At 34.9% G+C, this 19393-nt stretch overlaps 1 protein-coding gene across 5 annotated transcripts in view; it reads right to left on the minus strand.

Annotated features, from left to right (window-relative positions):
- Positions 1-2902: 2902 nt before the first annotated feature.
- AP3B1 (adaptor related protein complex 3 subunit beta 1) overlaps positions 2903-19393 on the minus strand; it is a 163592-nt gene continuing 147101 nt past the window's right edge. For 2 of the 5 annotated variants that reach the window (XM_057405436.1, XM_057405440.1), the window contains 2 exons: positions 16611-16749; positions 2903-3664 (listed from right to left, as the gene is read on the minus strand). In XM_057405436.1, the coding sequence (XP_057261419.1) occupies positions 3511-3664; positions 16611-16749 (293 nt within the window). In that variant the 3' untranslated portion in view covers positions 2903-3510. Of the gene's footprint in view, positions 3665-15691; positions 15846-16609; positions 16750-17527; positions 18565-19393 lie in introns of those variants that run through there. The other 3 variants (XM_057405437.1, XM_057405439.1, XM_057405438.1) reach the window with 3 other exon arrangements.

A 19393-nucleotide genomic window follows, 5' to 3' on the forward strand; every position in this document is an offset into this window, starting at 1 on the left:
TAGTAAACATCATGTTACCTTGAAGCAGCAGATGACCAGAGCTAAAGTACCTGTTGTAGTTAAAAACTGTGAAAAAATTTGCTCTTCCAATTTACATATACTGCTTTAGAAATGTTACAGAATGCCACCTTGTTCCTTAGTAGAAAAGATGATCAAGAAAGCCCAATTTATCTTTTCCATGCCACTCATTATTTCATATAGTGTATCATGTCCCTGCCCTAAAAACACTTTCATTATTTCCACTATCCTTCCACATGGTATTCTATTTATATCTTCCATTATTTTGTTCCTAGCTGTAGACCCATTTCTACTTCTGCTATTTTTCTTCAGAAATTAGTTATTAGAATTAAAGCAGGGTAAGCAGGAAAAAAATTATCCTTTTATACAACATCGTAAAATGTGAAAGTAAGAAGAAAAAAAATTTTTCTTTTGACTGTCATGCATCAAGCCTACATTTATATTCTGCTATCCAAAGTAATGTAACAACTCTTCTCCATACCTTATTCTTTCCAAATAGTTTGAGTTCTTTTGAAGTAACTGAATTAGAAAATTCAGTTATGAAGGAGAAGAGAGAACCCACCCCCCCAGTTTAGTCTTCTTCACAAATTGGCACATGTGTGTGTATAAACAACCAGGGAGCAAAGAGTAGGTGAGCCGTCAATCTCTCACTTCATTTGTTTGCCCTTGCTTTGCTTGCATAATTCCTCAATCTGTAATTACCAGCAGGAGTTTTAAAGCTTGGATGAGATCACAATAATCTTGAAGTCTCTGAGTTTTACTTATATTAGGCATGAGTGAATTAAGCAGTTAATAAAACTAGACCCCAAATTACCATAATGTATATCAATTTGTAGTTGTTACTGGTTTTTCTGTTTCTGAAGGCCCCACTGAACTTGAACTCTCCATAATTTATCAACCCTCATCTTCCACTCCCCAAACTAGACCTTGATATAATTCCCTAACCATCTTAGCAAAACCCACCTCAACAGTCCTGCAATGCCTTGCTCCTGTGCCCTGAGTCATGCATGCAGTTGTGTTCCAAGGCTGCCCAGGTCCACATTCTTGCAGAAGCACGTAGTTCTTGGTGCACAGCTCTTGACTGAAAAGCCTGCCCACAGAGGCAGGAGCTGCTGATACGTGGTACAAGCATATCACTCAAGTGAATTCTAGACTGCAATTTAGACTAGTCATCTACTTCACATCCTAATAATATGCCTCTATAAATGATGAAAAGTATGGAAGAAATTGGGTAAAAATAGCACACAGCAAAACCAAGAAGCTATTGTTAACTACTGCTAACTGGCTGAATTATGACAGAGTGCAACTTCCACTCTAAGGACATGTACATATGCTCATGTTTATATTCCTGAAGAGAAGAGCTTTATTATGTGCAGGAATATTTTACTATTTAAGTATCTGTCTTTAAATAAAGTTTCTCTCCAAATTACTATTTGGGGAAGACAGCATGAATTTTCAAATCACACAGCCCAGATACCTGTATTGAGAGTTACAGAACCACTGGACCAAGTCTGAAAGTGCTGAAATGTGTAAATTAATACCAGAAACTCCCCAAACATCCTACACGCATTTCTGGGCTTCACTACTGAAGTGTATAACTTACTCTAGGGAGGCAAAAATTACTCAGCACCATGTGCAGCTTAGAGAGTATTAATATGTTTTCCTTTGACTTAACAACTGCTGAAGAAAACAATTCATGTTTTCTCCTTTGCAAACATGATTGAAGCTTTCGAAGTTGTCTCTTCCCAGGAAGTGTGGTTCTACACTTTTTTCACTACCTTCTCACTGAGTCTTAATATCAAACACTATCTAAGAGCAACCTGAATTTTCTCTGAGATGGCAGTATTTTCCACACTGATTAATTTTTCATGTTTGAATAACTTTTACACCACACTTGAGAATTGCAATTAAAGAAAAAACTAACTGCAGGATTAGGACTTCAGACAATAATGTAAATGTTGATTAAGAACATGTACATTTCTGTTGAGGGCATCAGATTTTTGTTTCTTTGTCTGACAAATACGAGTATATTTTGGGGGCTAGCAAAACCTAGAACTTATTTTCTCACAGAAGTGCTACTTAAATACCTAAAAAAACCGCATCCCTCTTCAGAATTTGCCAATAAACTCTGCTACACATTGGAGCTACCTTTTAGCTTTAGCAGAAAATTTTAGAAGAATTTTCTAGTGTGCAGCAAAGCAGCATTTCTGATGAAGCAGTACTTCCTCTCACCCAGCAAGCTAAACAAAACCAGCAGCACCGCTTACCATCAGAGGACCATGCAAAGGTCCTGGTGACAGAGCAAGGGTACTCTTGTCAACATACCCTTTCGGTGCCACGAAAACATCTGTAGCAGAGCCATGAGTTACTAGGAAAAGCCATGCTGGAAGTGAGGAGAACTGATACAAAATGACAAAGCTCAGCATCTGCAGTCCTACCATGTACCCAGAATGTGAAGGGAAGATGAAAATCAGTGACACCCAGGCTACAGGCAGAAAACTGGGTGCAACGAAGTCTTCATCGCTGTTGGTCCTTTCAGCCCTAGCTGAACGGAAGCACAGGTGGGAGACTTTAATCTCAGTTTACAAAAGAAATTGGCAGCAAAGATCTGAATAATTTATTAAGCTAGATGACAGTATTTGTCACAATAGTATTTAATGTAATATGCCTAATAATTAAATCAGTATTTTATGAATGGGCCAATTTGAAAATGGGCAGTTACTGGCTTCGTTTATTAACAAAAGTGTATCCACATAGCAGAGAATTAGGGTAAGAGCTGACGTGTATGCAGCAACCTACCTTGTACTTATTTTAATTACCCAGTTATATACTAGTGATTATTGTTACCAGTTCTCTACCAAAACAAGAAAGAGGAAACCTCTGCTCACAGCACTACTTTATTGGCATCTTAACAGAAATATTTCTGAAAATGGCAGTAGGTGGGAACAATGTTTTTAATAGACAAGTTCAGGTTTACAAGCATTTCCAGAAAGCAAACACCATTTTCCTGTGCCTATTGTATTTTTTACACTTATGCAAAAAGCCCCCTCTGAACCACACAGTTGTTGTTTACGTTGCTGGAATCTACCTGCCATTTTAACTCATTTTCAAGCAGTGTGGTTTCCCTTGAACTTTATTATCTAGTATTTGTCCACTAAAATGGGGAAAACTATTAGGGAAGAAAGGTAATGGAGGAAGGGAGCAGGGAGCGGAGAGGGAAGGACTAGGGTAGAACAAATGGGAAATAAATTTTACAGCACAGGAAACTGACAGTAAAATACATGTTCTTTGGTTAGCAAGCAGAAAAAAAGGAAAGGACTTCCGTGCATGATAGATACACACTAGCATTCTAAAGCAGAAGACAAGAATGTCAAGAGTGTATTCTTCCCCCACTGCCAGATGGAAGGGCTATTATTATAAATGAAAGGCAGCACTAGTGGATGCCAGGCACTTTTGTTGTGTGCCAGATTCTGAAGTCCAGATGTAAGCAGGTTACCCCTGGGACAGGACAGGCTTCAGCTCCCGCAGCAGAACAGAACCAATCAGAGTTTTCTCAGTGTTTACGATGAGCTGTGCTGTAGAGCTCTCCTTCAGCTCCACTGTGACTAGCATCAGTGACCCACTGTGCACAGTCTTAGCGGCAAACCTGGAGGGGAAAGGAAAAATTAAAAATAAAAGTCACTGAAGATCTTAAGGTCAAAGACTGCTAATATTTTTTTCTGGAAAAGTTAAATGAGCTCAAATAAAATGCCTCCAATTTCATTAATGCATTTCAGGGGATAAACCATAAAAACCTCCATAAATACTTCAGATAGAAGTTATTCAGCATTGTGTAAATGTTTCTGCATTTAAGAAAAAACAAAAAGTATCATGCAAAATTGTGCATTTAATAGCACAAACTAAACACTATTTAAATAAAATTATGTAAATTCTGATTCTTCAATTCATCTACAATACTCATGCACACTGGCAACTTGAATTCAGCTGTATGGAGTTTCCCGCGGATAACTGTCATTCTCTGGTGCTCTAGAGAAAACGTAACTATGTTAAATGTAGTAGAGCACTTCCAAAAGCAAAATTATTGCAGAAAAGTGCATCCTCCTGCCAACTTGGGAATTAATTCAAAGTAAACCCAGCCAAAGTTACAAACATCCAACACAATTATTTGAAATGATGGTAACAGTAAAACACCAAATAATTCTAACTGTGAATTTACCTACATAATATTTAATATAAAAATGTGGCCAATAATTATAAATATTTTAGAATTATTAAAAATCATACAAAGCAAATAAAACCCCTCCAAACCCCCAACCAATCATATAAACAAAAGTTAGGTTTAATGCACCATTACTAAATTCCAAGACATGAAGAACCCACTAATTACATGGAATTAAAAGCAAAACTAGCCTTTTAAGCACCGCAATTGACTGAAAAGCCATTTTAGGCACAATGAACTTCTGTCAATCCTGTTAATTCATTCTGCATGCACAGCCAGGCCCAAGAGACGGGAAGAGAAGGAAGAGGATGGCAACAGCCTCCTCTTCCATCTTCCACAAGGAACACACCATGGGTTTTTTCTTGCTTTTCGCCTCCCCCACCCCCCTTGATTACTTGACAACAACAAAGTTGCTGCGCATGGGCTTTTGAAAACACTAACAAGTGTAGAGCAGGTCTGTGACCCAGTCTGACCCCACTTTGCAGGGCCAATCTCCTCTCCTCTTTCTGAATGACACGTGTCTGAATCAGAGCCATCTGCCTCAATTTGCGCAACATCTTCAGCCACAATAGGACCCAGTTAGCCCTGACAACAGCTCACAATACAGAAAAATCAAACTGCTGGGCTGACAGCACGCTGTGGGCTATTCAAGAGCAAACCAACTGGTCAGTGTCTCATGTCTCACAATTAGCATGGGCCTTGCAAAGCGCCTGCCCAAGCCCTTGGGGATCTGTTTAATTACCATCAACATAAAGGAGGGAGTTTATCAGGAGATACTCAAAAAAACTTCACTCTAGACTTAATTAAAATATTAGCCACTTAAGCAGGAAGCAGGTTCTCTTTAAACGAGAAGTAATTTCTCTTTTTTCTTTTTAGAATACGCATACCAAAATCTCATAACACATTATACTAATTAAGGAAACACGGGGCACTTCTCTAATGTCACCCATCACAGGTCAATCTATTTCTTTTGTCCGGATTCTAGATACATTCAAAGACCTCTCCCTTTAATATGAGGTTCTAAAACAACGTTACTATTATAAAAATTATCTACTTAGCTAGTTATATCAATGATTTCATCTATTTGCGCTGAGATGTAGAACATGGCTATTTCTCTGGTTGATATTGACAGGGGGAAGGGATAATTACAGAAACAATAGTCTTATTAGTCACTTTATTTACTTAACAGTTGTGTCTTGGGACAACACAGAAGCAGATTATGTCTGAGCATGCACATAAATAGGTTGGTAGCTGGCACTCCCGCTGTGTTTCATAGCCTCGAGGCTTGATTTTACCCTCTCTTATTAAAAGCTGAAAGTGATACAAAATCAACGGTCTGCAAAAGCCAAGGTGGCCCAAAGCATCACAGATGAGTTTTGGTATAGCATTTTTACATGTGGATTTGCAAAATCACATAGTGATCAATAGTACTTTTCCATACATCTGAATAAAACACATTAAATCAATAAAATGTGAGTTTGTATGTGGTTTGCAAGATTCAAAGGGTCTGATACTGGGATGATTTTACACAAAGCATTAGTATGCATAACTAGCATTGGCTAATTGGTTTGTATCAATGGTCACCGATCTGGAATCGCTTGGTGCAAAAAAAGAACTGGAACAACACAGGATGACTTAGTTCGCCATTAAAAAAGGGTGTATAGATGAACAACCACACAATGGGTTTACCACTGATTTTGAACTCTAGAAATCAAAGTCTGTTCCTTAAAATAGGGAAGATAATTTTGTTTATAAGGAGAGTAATAACACAAATATGCATGTATGATCTCTGAAACGGAACAGAGTTATAAAAGGATGAAGCAGTTGACCTTCAGTTAGAAGACACCAAGAGTAAAACTGATTTGCTAAATATTTAGATACTTCATAAATACTGCCACTGAAGGATTTGGTTAATAGTGTTTTTTAACTAAGTACATGCTACTGCATTTCTATGCTTACTCTTAAAAAGCCCACCCAGATTTTCCAAAATGTGTGTTCTGCTCAGCAAAATGCTTAGACCAGAAAGCCATTAAAAAAAAAATATCTTTCAGCAGCAAAAAATCATCACTCTAATAGTATACTAGATATTTATTATTTGCAAGAAACTTTTATTTTTCCCACAAGGTCAGTAATTATTTTTTACTTCTTCTGAAAGTTGATAATGCCTTAAAGGTTAGAATTTGAATTTTAAAAAAATTATAAAAAGATAATAAAACCTATCAGAATTCATACAATGAAATAAGCCTTGGAAATGGCCCTCCAGTGCATTAAAATCTAACTGGTAAAGTGGTTGGTTGTAGGTCCAAAAGGACTTGTCCTATGGACAACTCTTAGCATATGACACTATATAATGAACATGGTTCTGTTGCAACAAATGATGCATCAGTGAACATGAAGAAAACAGAAACTAAATGAGAATACCATTAAGAAAACAGAACCAAATATTTATTAACAATTTGAAGATGTTTTTTTCTGCTACACTGGAGTTATTTTCTATTTTTCTTTCTGTAATAATATTAATTAAGAAATTGATTTTACTTAATTAAAATTATTCAGGAAGATTTGCAACTGTTAATAGCTTTCCCATTTAAAAAAAAAAAATCAAGACAGATTAGACACATAACAATGAGAGGTATATTTTTCCAAATATATTCATATATTTTAAATGAATGTTAAATATTCTGAGGCTATGTGACATAAAAAGAAAAAAAAAGAGGAGTTCACAGATTATTTTTCCATAAATACAGTACTTTTCAGTAGATAAGGAAATATGTATTAAGAATCAATTCTAAATCAAAATCAAGAAAGGACTGTATATTTTTAGAAAGTCACTTGTCTTTCAGGAGTTAAAAATCAAGTACACATTCTTGGTCACTTTCTATGAAGGTAAGATTTGTTAATGATTATCACATAGAAATATTTGACATACAGTTGATATAAAGGGAAACGAGAGAGCACCAGTGTTGTGGTTTAACCATACAAGGTTTAATACCATTCAATGGTATTAACCATACAATGGTTTAACAATCCAACAGTTTAATGTCACAATGTGACAGCATTTGCCAAACACTGCCTTTGTAATGATGACCAGCCTAACTACAGACTAGCAAGTTTTTCCCTTTACTTGTGAACAGAGGATAGCTACAATATACAGGAAAGGCATTTTATAGGGAAAGGTTATGAAAAATCCACACCAGTGAGTAGACAGCAACATAGTAACTCAAAATCTGCTCTTTAAAATTCAACATTTGAGAAAGTAAATTTAGACCTGAACGGTCACTATCGGGACAACTGTTTACAGCAGAGTAAGTTCGTTATGCATAATTCAACAGCATTAAAACATACATTCTCTCCTGTCGCGTGCTCTTCTCTGTTTTTTCTTTTCAAGCTAAGCTTTTTCCTTTTTTCTGCTTACCAGAAACAGTGATAATGGCCCATGGAGGCTAAAACTTTTTTTTTCCATTGCCTTTCCTTTAAATCTTGTACATGAAACCTTCAATTACTGCCTGCTGAAGCAGACAGAATCCTATTAGTAAGAAAGACAATCAGAAGATGCAATGCCCTGCCTTAGCTGTAGAAAAATAATTAGTCCAAAGTTGACAAATGTGTAATCAAGTTATGCAATAAATATACTCAGAAGGGGTGAAAAAAATCAAACTGCTGTGAATTTGTCTTCAATTTGTAAATATAGGAACGAACAACTGGAAGTACCTCCCAGTCTATTAATTGGACAACAAAAATATTTACATTTTTATTACTCTGAATCTTCACCTTACTCTGATAAATTCTATCATGTACAGGTTTGACTCTATAATTAACATTTGATCTAAAAATTGGCTAAATTACTAATTACCTGTATTCATTCTCTGTGTAAGCATTAGAACATGAAAAAGAACTGTACATAATAGCATTACTATGTATGAGTTCTGACCTGGCGATAGAGTAGCTTAATGCTAAAATGTAAGCAGAAATATACTCACAAAAGGAAGGATTTTTTTTTTTTTTTTTAACCTGGTAATTTTAATATCTTGGAAAAAAACCTTGTCTAACATTGGTTATTATTAATAAAATTTGATTAATATTTACGTTAAAAACAATATTACAGCTGACATCTTTTTTCTAGTATGTCATGTGATCTTAACAATATCTTAGAATAAATTGTTCAAAACACCTAACTCATTACCATAATGCAGTTATTACCAATATTAACTATTTTTGGTTTTAATTAAATAATGAATTTGTAAGGTAAATTGCAGTCAAACCTGTACAATGCTTTTAAAATTTGTAGTTCTATTGCCAAAATAGGTTTTGCATTTGTCCTCAGCTGCCAGTGAGCAGTTGCACTGTACCTCTAAAAAAAATGCAGGAATGCAAGCGAGTTTTCTAAACTTAATGTTCAACACACAGCACTACTACACATGTTCAAAAGTATGCTGCATGAACTTTTTATCATTCTCCAAATTTACCTTTACTTCAAAAATTACAGCATTTTTATATGTTGGTATTTATACCTCTTCCCCAAAACTTCAATAAGCTAAAAGCTTGAATCAATACATTTGGTCCTCACCCCTAGAAAAATACCATTGTAATTCTCAATCTATTTTGTTTTCTCATCTAGTTTATTCTTTTTATTTTCCTTAAAGAATCAGGCATTTAGTATGGTAAATATTTGAGAATTACATAGGTCCATTTTTTAAAACAGGCTATACATTTTAATTTGCAGAAAAAATCATTTACTTCCAAGAAAGTAAGCTACCTTACAAAAATATATGAAAATATTAAAGCTCCTCAGACATCTTTCAAATCAAAGATATTCTTCTGTTTGGTTAGATTTTTTAAGTGTTAAATGTTTTCCCTTTAAACAACTGGTTCAGAAGATTCCTGTTTGTTTTCCAAAGAAAACGCTGCACATATTTTTCACATTACAGCATTCAGATACAAAAGCAGTGCTGTCCTCTAGTGGACAGCAAATAAGCAAGGCTAGAACAATCTCTTTTGATTAACCTCCTATCTAAAATGACTCACTCATATACTTCTAATATTTAGCTAAAACCTGATTTTCCCACATTATTTTTAAATCTTGCAATCCACATGCAAGCTCCTTAAATACAGTAATATATTACAAATGTTAAGGGCCTTAAAATGATGACATCTCTTGATCAAGTATTTTGTACCAGTTAATCAAAACCTTTCTGAGCTGGTAATATGTGAAAATTGTATTAATACATATAGGGCCCCTCTTTAGCAGGGAGAAAAGTCTGAAGGTTTGGAGCATTAGGATTTGATTAATTAAGGAGTATCTAGTAAAAAATACCGAATAAGTACTTTCACATTAAAAATATGTTTTCATTTTCTCTAGAAATAAAAATGTTTACCTAAGAATAGTGACTTATCAGGAAGACTTTTAGTCCTGTCTGGCAAAAAATCTTAAAAAAAAAAAGAAGTAACTGTTGGCCCAGTTGGGCAGGTTAGTTTGTTTGATTTTCAGAAAAGCTAGAATTACTTCTATCATAAATCAAGAAAACATTAAGAGTTTACAACTTCTGGTTATGATGAAGGCTGAAATACTGTGGATGTGGATATACTATAATCTTTAGAATTCTGTCTCCTATAGGTAAAGGCTACCAGAGAAACTGCTTTGCCTAGAGTATTTAGCTCTCTAATTAATTCCTACTTGAAAAATTCGGAAGCAAAACCAAGGCTGCATGTCTACTACAACTTTATTTACTCAGCTACTCTTTGCAGCTTTCTAGAGGAGAAAAAGATGACTGAGCCCCACAGCTAAGGAACCACAGAAGCAGAACAGTCCACATAACTGCGTCAAAGGAGCTACTGCCAGAGGGAGATTTCACTTCATTTAAGCTCTCCGACAGGCCCATGGCTTAGTAAAAATCTGAGGAAAGATTTTTGAGTGCACACAGCCCAGAAAAGGTCGTTAAAAAACAGTCTTCCTGGATCTGTAAGACCTGTTTGTCAGGTGCTGAGAATGTATGTTTGGATTCAAATGAAGTAGCCATAAACAATTTCTATTTCTAAGAAATTTCTACACTGTGTTTATCATCAATATATAGGTGATAGCACTTCTTTTCTGACATTCTGGAAGCAGACGCAGTTGTTAGTTACAGTAAGCTGATGGGGTCTGATCACCAAATTTCTGCCTGAGAATTCTTCCAAATTTAGTACAAATTGGAAGTTTACATACACAGTAAAATTTTCCATGTGAACCCCTATAATGGGGTTTTCCTCAATATAAACCTACCTATACATATGCACAATCACATACCTTTTCTTCCCACAGTAAGTGTTGCTGGATTAAAAAGATGTAGGGAGGATAACTGATTACTAAGCATGCCATTCTCTGATAACCAAAATTGTCTGTAAACAAACCCCTCTTTCCTTTGAGAATCAGTCTGCCAATATACTATAAATGGGACATGACAGGTTGCAAAATGATAAAAAGGGTTGAGTACAACCAGACTGTCAGGCTGATTCATGGGATGGGGAATAAAGGCTAGTGAAAAACAAGTGTTGATCCTTGGACTTCTGATTTTCAAGCATTTTATGAAAGTTTCTATGTTGGGTCTACTTGCCTTCATGCTCTTCAGGATTTCAATGCTTATCCACTGCAGTATGCTTACGGTCATATTAAAAAAAATTACACAGTACAGTTTTGATTTTGGTAAAAGATACCAATGCAAACCTCCAAAAGACAGGTGGAAGATACTTTACATCTCATTCAATACTTGCTTATTCACAAAAGCACACAGGTCATGGGTATGCTAAACTATGATGTACTACAGACAGTAATCTCTGAACAAAATGGTATATCTATACGGTTCAGCCAAGTGTCCTTAAAAATACAGATCCCAAAAGCAGCGCAGTCACTGTGTGCAATGCTCTGTTAGCTAATTAGACCTGCACCAGCAATGAGCAGAAGTGCTGTTTCGTACTTCTTGTTTAAAAGCTAGCTTGTTTGCAGCTAATTCAGGTATCTACTGTGAAGACACACCAAGAGATTAGAATCTTCCTTCCGCAAGTTCTGGTGATCTCTAGGAAGGAGAGACAGCTATCAGAATGACAACTCTCATGAGTGTAATGGAGAAGGATATTAAATTCGTTATTTTGAAATGTGAAATGGCTGTTCTGAAGCTGATTAAGGCTTCAGTGTTGAAAGGAGCTGAGGTTTGATTGTCTTCAAAACCCCAGGTTGTCGCTATTGGGTTGCTGAAATTCAAGACTTGCCTGTCTCGAATTAGAGGACTGAAATTAATGCTGTCATGTGTCTCAGAGTGCTGAGGTCAATGGTTAAGGCCACCCTGATAAACTGCAGAGAAGAGAGATGTAGATGACACCATGCTCACATTCTAACCCAACTATTTCCTGTTACTAATTGTGGATTGCTTCCAAAATACAACAGCAGCTACAGACTAGTTCAATGGGCTATTTAGTTGAGGTTGACCAAAATTTGTTCTTCATATCCAACCTGATAGGTTCAGACTTTTATCTGACTTATTGGGCAATGTACAAATAAAGTCTTTGAGAACAAAAAGCATGGAAAAGGTGTTCTACCTTACATCGTTTTGTAGAGCCATGGTCACTGAGGGAAATGATCTACTAGAGTGCAATGTATCCCATTCAAGAAATGTTTCAGGAAGTAGAAGTCAGACAGGAAGTCAGTTCAAGACAGCTTGATTCTCCATTGCATTACACATTATATTCTGATGTCAATGGAATCACTCAAGCATAAAACAAAGTGAAAGAGGGAAGAAGCAAATCCAGTTTGCTTCTGATGATGCCACCTCTGAACAGATTTTTTTGCTATATGCTATGTGTACATATTAAAAGCTTTTGCACCATCTTTTGTAGGGAGTGGAAATGTGTATTTCCATTATTTTCTTCCTAAGCCAATTTACCCTCAAATACCTCTCCTTCATGCAGAGAGCCTTAGACAATAATTGACAATATTTTGACTTTTTCAAGGGGTACATAAGAGCATTCAAGTCTAAAATTAAAGTTTGCAACTAGTCTTTTCAGTTTGTCACCACCTGTTGCCTTTTGCTATATTAGAAGTCAAGAAAATGAAGATTACCTATCCTAGTAGGAGGTTATGGAGCTGAAAATGACAGAAGAGGAAGATACCTAAAGAACTTTTAGAATATTCATGTGAGAGGAATATGCAACACATTTTGAAGGTAGCACTAACATGAAGGGCATTTCTGGATAAATAAGGCTTGTATTTGTTAAAATTAAAAATACTTAAAATCTTGAGTTGAATAGTGTGTTCATCTCATCACATTTTGGAATTGAAGAGAATAACCTAGAATTTATTTTTGATATATAAAACAATGAATATTATTGCCAAGATAGAGACAGGGAACTGAAGTGATGGTCCACAGAAGAGTCAACTTTGTGGGAAATAAATGTCCTCACTTATGTATTCTCTTACCTTAAAGAAGGAAAAATTCCTGGTAGACTTTTCCCACTGACAATAAACAGCAGAAATACTTCAACTGAAAAGTACCTAGTCTCTAAATGTGGTTATTCAGACTGATTTAATTCGCTGCAGAAACAAATATTGCTCTTTACATGTCTCTGTCTTTAGACATTCAAATGGTACCCACAGGTACCCACTGGTTTCAATCACCAGACAGAAGCTTGGTGCTTTAGCTGACTCTTTTTGAAATCACTTTGCCAACATCTATGTATTTCTCAACCCACTTCCAATCCTTCATTTCTTAAAATGTTTTTAACAAACAACATTTCTCAGACATTGAAAGAGCTATGCAACTGAAAAAAATACCCTAATCACTCTTGTGAAATAATATTTTAAGAAAAATACCCTTTTTTTTTCTGAAGTTTTCATATTTGAGACATTATATTTTCTACTAAAAAAAAAAATTCTCTTTGAAAAGCATTTCACATTCTTGCTTTTGGCAGAAGCCTTTAAAATTGAAATAATGTTTCCCCTTGATCACAAAAGCAAGAGAGATCAATACATAGCTAAATCCTATTAAGGACATGAGAATGCACCATATGCAGCCTTACAAGGCCCAGTAATCTACTAGCTTATATTAATTCATTCCAAGAACAGGAAAGTACACTTAAGAAAGTAAAATGGCATAGCAAATTTATTTTACAAATGTATGAATATAAATCTGCACCTTTGTGTTCTGATACATATATTGGCTACCGAGTTCAAAGCTTTTGCAGCTATCACTTCAAATAAAAACAGTCAGAAAAGAGAGTTTAAAATAGAATCAACTGTATTATCTGGCATTTTGTTCTACATTCAGTTAAAAATGAAATTACTATGTTTTAAGTAAATATAAGTATTCAGCAGCCATATAGTAAAGAGAGAAAACAATGCACCTAAGAAGGTGTTGCTATACTGTGATACAGACTAATATACAGCTGATGTATTTGACAGATTTATATTTTTTTCATTTCTCATTGGTGACTGCATGCTATTCTGTTGATATTTGTTTCAAGTATTTATTTTCACATCTTCATTATATTTGCTCTAAGGATTTTAATTGGTGCAAAAATACAATCCTAAATAGGGCTATCAATTTAAGGAGCAGTAATTGGGTCCCACCAGAATGACAATGTCTTTGTCATGAGTGCGAATACATTTAGACTGAAAAAAACCCAAGAAATACACACCTGTTTGTGTTGACTGGATACACCTGTACTAAACTAAACAATTTAATTTTGAATGAGTATACTGCATTACCAGATAATATAAATTTATTGGCATTAGACATCATTACATAGAAGTACTTAAGTTGGGTATGACCAACTAAGAGGTTAATGTAATTCGTGCTGCACAGTGCAAAACATCAGTTTAAAAATATTTCTTTTCCTGTGTAAAAGGGTATGTACTAAGGACTTCCAAGAAGTGAGCTCAAGTAGTCCTCACAGAATAGCACAATGAGTTAAACCAAGTTCTTGTATATAATTTTCCCCCCAAATACCACTTGCACTAAAACAAACAAGACAGACAACAATATGCAGAAATAGGAAAAAAATTCACTTTTAACATATTTTTGTTGAATTTGTAACTGCTCTGTTTAGGTAAAAGGTGACTCCTTATTTATCATCCTGAAATGGTGTATATGTCACATAAATAAAACATGACACACTTCTTGCATCTGTGAGATTTTGGAAGAAGAGACTCCATTTTTATTTACTTTCATGGCAGTTGATTTAATCTAAATATATGTATACTTTTATATGTGTATATGTATTTAAATAATTTGTTTCAGAATTTTGTCTAATCTATCTCAAATATTCATTTATCTAAACCTAGGATTTACTTTAGTTATAATGTAGTGCTATTTAAAAGATGAACAGGTTCACCGCAGTATCAGTTAGTATTCCCATTCTTTTTCTCAGTAAAAACTATCTGCAATTATGACCACACAATATCTCTGAACTACAGTTACTTATGGTAAAGAAAATGAAGGGGTATTTTCTAAATGCTTATCAGTGCTGGGTATTTCTTGTAGGCTATTTAAGTTGTTATACACAATTTTTATTGCCTGATGGATATTATAAAGACGAACTATTCTGTAACTACTGTGGCAGACTGACTACACTCTATTTTGAATCAAACCAAAAACATAAAAGAACATTTCAGGATGCTCTAAAACATTCTGAATACTTCAGCCTGACCATAATATGTTTTCAACCACTGTCTCTGAAGGCGCGTACCCAACCAGAAGTACATCTTCAATTTATTTACTGCTGGTCACAGACTCTGTTTTGTGCAAAACCCCCTTTTCCTTTTTTTTTTTTTTTTTTTTATTTTTTCCTTTTTTTTTTTTTCTTGAAAAGAGCAAGAGAAAAGCAAGATCAAATTAGGAACTTATCTACAACCAGGAAACCTTTGGCTGAGCTAGGAACTAAGCTATTACTTTTGGAAGCCTTTTCAAGACTCAGTCACAAACAATCCATCCCTATGTGGTAAGTCTCATGTGATAGATAAGGTAAAGATGGAGAACACCTGTTTGCTGCAGACACTCAGTCTCTTTTGATTGACACTCTCACCCATCTTTGAATTGATACTGAGGCAGTATAAATCCCTCAGGGATGCAACAAATGAGGACTCTTTCATGGAGGAGCAGGTGTCAATAGTGACAATCATTTCAGTGCAATCGCACTTGCTGTACCATGTTTTTATGGTGAAACAGAATTTTATCATTGACCGTATCAAATACATAGGAAAATCCAGCTGGGTTAATGTTAAGGCAATACAATACAAATGCCCGGTGATGCAAAAAAGACTAAATCCAACAAAGAGAAATACCAAGTTATTAGTCCTGTGTACGCTACATGATTCTCACTATTCCAAACAGCCATCTCAGTCAGCAAAATTTCAGAGAGAAACATTATTCTTTGTTTTAAAAGAAGATATTTTGCTCTTATTCAAACAGCAATATTCAGGAGCTAAAGAGATAATTCACACTCTGGAACAGCTTTAGTAGATTCTAGGAGAAATGCATGCATTTTCTTATTCCAAGACTAGGTTAACAGCTTCCAATCACATCTTGTTGTTGCTATTTGTGTCCACTCAGTTTTCGACACATGGCAGTTTTCCTGTTTGCTCCTGTCACAAGTGACAAGGCATACAGATTCATGGGGCTAAATATTTTGAGTCAATCACATTAAAAGCTGCCATTAACCAACAATCATATCAATTCCACTGACATTCTGTACCACAGCTTTTGGATGAAATGGACTGATCACAAGTAACATTTAAAATTTAGTCAGGACCAATGACTTTTGTGGCTGATCACTGGTTTTCCTTGCATAAATATAGGAAGGACAAAGAAATGTTCAATTTAACATTCAACCTGCATTTAAAAATATCTCCGTCCAACTAAAAAAAAAACCCCAACCCTGAAACAAACACCAAAAACCAACTTCTAGGTTTAGCTAGCTGGATATCACAGGTCAAAAATCAACGTGGGAAAAATAAGCTGCTTCTCACAGATGGTGCACTTGAATAAGACCACTTACTTTTAGAAACAGAAACAAAAGTAAAAAAAAAACAAACATACAGATGCTCTTAAAATTACTGTGCTTTAAATGGCTACATTTTCCCTTTGAAACAAAACCACGAAAGGACAACTCCCCCTAACTGTGTACAGTACAGTCTAGATATATACATTAAAATGAAGAGCTAAGAGTACTTAGGCTCAAGTTTATACCTGCTTAGGGTTCTATGTTGCAGCATAATTGGGTATTTCATCTGTTAAAGGTGTGGATAATAAATTTTTCCCTAATACTATCAAATGTTGACCAATTTTGAACTAACAAATTCAAAACTAAATATTAAAAGATGGTTCCACTATGAATGATGTAATCTTACCTGTGTATGTTATCTTGACCAGAAGGGACTACACCCAGGTTTGCTGCTTTCACTAGCTTCTCTATTATTACAAGTCTAGTAGAGTTCTGTGGAGCAACAGCTATTGTAGCAGATGTCTCATTCATTCCTGTCAGCATCCCTGAAATGTTAAGTATTTCCTTGTGAGTACTTTAAGATTTGCTTGCTTATTAAACGTAAAACCAAAAGACTTCTAAGCAAAAACACACATTTGCATTAAAAGTTAAACCATTAGTCAAGAAAACAATTTTGAAATAAATTAATTACATTTGTTCAAGGTATTACTTGCAATGCCCTATAATTACTAATAACTGAACAATGACATATGATACTAATACAACTGTGAAACTAAGATGGCTCTGTTTTACAGAAAAAGTGTACCTTAAAAGAAGAATGCAAACATAAATTAAGTAAGACTGATTTGGAAAAGTTCAGTTTAAGTAAGAGCATATACAAAGACATCTTCTAATATTTCAATTATAAACCCACTGCATTTAATTACAACTTCATATCCAACTGCTAAAAATAATCTTGACATTCAGACAGTAGTCACTGGTTCAATTAAGTTCATAAAGATCAAGTCATTGCATTAGAAACTGGGAAATTCTCTAAAATGTTACCATAAACTATTTCATTAAAATAATTTGAATATCACTACAAAATGGAACAGAAATATCAGTATTGTATCCAAACATATGACAAAAAAAAAGCAAAGAAGGAAATGTTGATCAAGGACATTTTAACAAAAACCTCCACTTTCCTATCAACATCCATTGTTCTGAATTAATGATTTGCTGGATGCTCATGTTGATTAAAAGCCAATAGTAACTACAACTTAACACTCTGTGTGTGATTTTACACTATGTTCAGAAAATGCAGGTGAAAATGCAGACAAACAATGGAGCAAAGTGCTTTAGGCAGAAATACGAAGCATCTGAAATCCACAATAACATTAACAATGAAAACAATGCAAAAGTCTCAAAAGGGGAGTATTTTAGGGCTGCACATACGGTTCTAATCCAGTGCAAACGGCACTAAGGTGCTTAATAGAGCAATTAAAAAAATAAACCCAACATTTTTATGCCACAGAATGTGCATTAGCTGCTGCCACAAAATAAGAAATATCAAAGTAAAGATGGAACAGCTCATAAGTAAATAATGGGCTATTTTTGAACATGATCACTTCTTGCAGAGAGCAAAAATAAGCATACAACTTCTATAAAGACCAGCTTTATCTTGGGAATAGAACATTCTGTTTCAAATTGTTTAACTTCACTGTTAGGCAAAAGCTTTAAAAACTACATATGCAGCCTAAAACTGCTTTTAAGCAGAGCCAGGGACTGACATAACACTGCTGAGAGATGCGTGTACTCATTTAGGATTTAAACCTTCTCCATTAAGCTCTATTGAAGAGCAAATGCTGAATAAATGAATGCAACTATGTTTATGTTAAAAGCCTGTTTTCCGCAGCATGTAATTAAAGGAAATGTTGTACAAAGCCAGTACTTTTGTCAAGCTCCTGTAAATGGAAAGATGGATAGCACTCAGAGAAGTGAATGCATTGCTTCATATTTAACCTTAACACTCTTGTCATTAATGGTTTGTCTAACTTGTTCTATAAAAGACAAGGTACTGCTCCATTGAAGTAAAATTAAAAAAATCAACTAAACCATGCTTTTCAGAACAGAAGATTCATTATCGTCAACTAATGTATTGGCATAAAGCAAAGTAACATCCTATCAAGCAAGGCACACATTCAATCTGCCTTTTCACCCCCCTTTATTTTTAACTCATGCTGTTTTATTGTTATAGGCAATTTGTACCACTCAGCATGACAGTGTAAACTGAATCAAGATTAATTTACATGCAAAAGAACACTTAGGAGAGCAGCATGGTAAGCAAATGTATTGTCTCGATTGCTGAGGTGGAAAAGAACCTGGAAAGAAAAAAGGATGCTCTAATTAAGGGGCATCAAATATGATTGCTCATGGTAGTCAAGGGCCAGAAAATAGTAAATGTCCAACCATTTAAAGAATTAGCATCTTGCTTGTTAGGAAGACAAGTTGGATATATAAATCTTAATGAAATTAGGTAAACAATTTGTTTACTTAACAAAGGTGTTTTTGTGTTGTTTTTTAAATGTGAATCAGGTATACACATAAAAAGAAAAAGATAATTATTTTAAAACATGTTGCGGTGGGAGGGGAACAGTCTTTATACTCTAAGTACTTTTTACACCTTCGTAAAAATTCTGATAGATATCCAGTTATAAAAACCACATGCCACCTTCAATATTCCTTGAAACTTCAGAATCTGAGAGAATTCTAGTGAGAGCATAGAGCAGCAATTACTCTGGGTTAACTAACTGATACAATGAAACAACTACAACTTTTTAATAACAAAAGGAAGTGAAATTGGAACACTTACACTGGTAGGTAGCAAGGTATGTCCAAGTTAAACTAGTTCTACTCTGAATTAAGGCAAGTGGAGTTTTGCTACTGTTTCAAAAATCAGCACAAGTGAAAAATTTGGTAGAGAGTTTCCAACAGTACCTGAATCAATCATGCAGAATTACTGCTACAGAAACTGGACTTCCCACGGGGATGTGATGCAAACCAACGTATGTATATGTGCATATATATATATATATATATATACACATACATATATATATGTAAACCAGGTAAAACTAAAGATCAGTAAAAGTATTTAAACAGAAAAGAGTAGTTTGGCAATACCATTTTTATCCACTGCTTCCAAATTGT

This window comes from Pezoporus wallicus, unplaced genomic scaffold (assembly GCF_028554395.1).
Source record: "Pezoporus wallicus isolate ANWC-B61680 ecotype Strahan unplaced genomic scaffold, APGP_CSIRO_Pwel_v1 scaffold_2696, whole genome shotgun sequence".
Taxonomy (NCBI): domain Eukaryota; kingdom Metazoa; phylum Chordata; class Aves; order Psittaciformes; family Psittacidae; genus Pezoporus; species Pezoporus wallicus.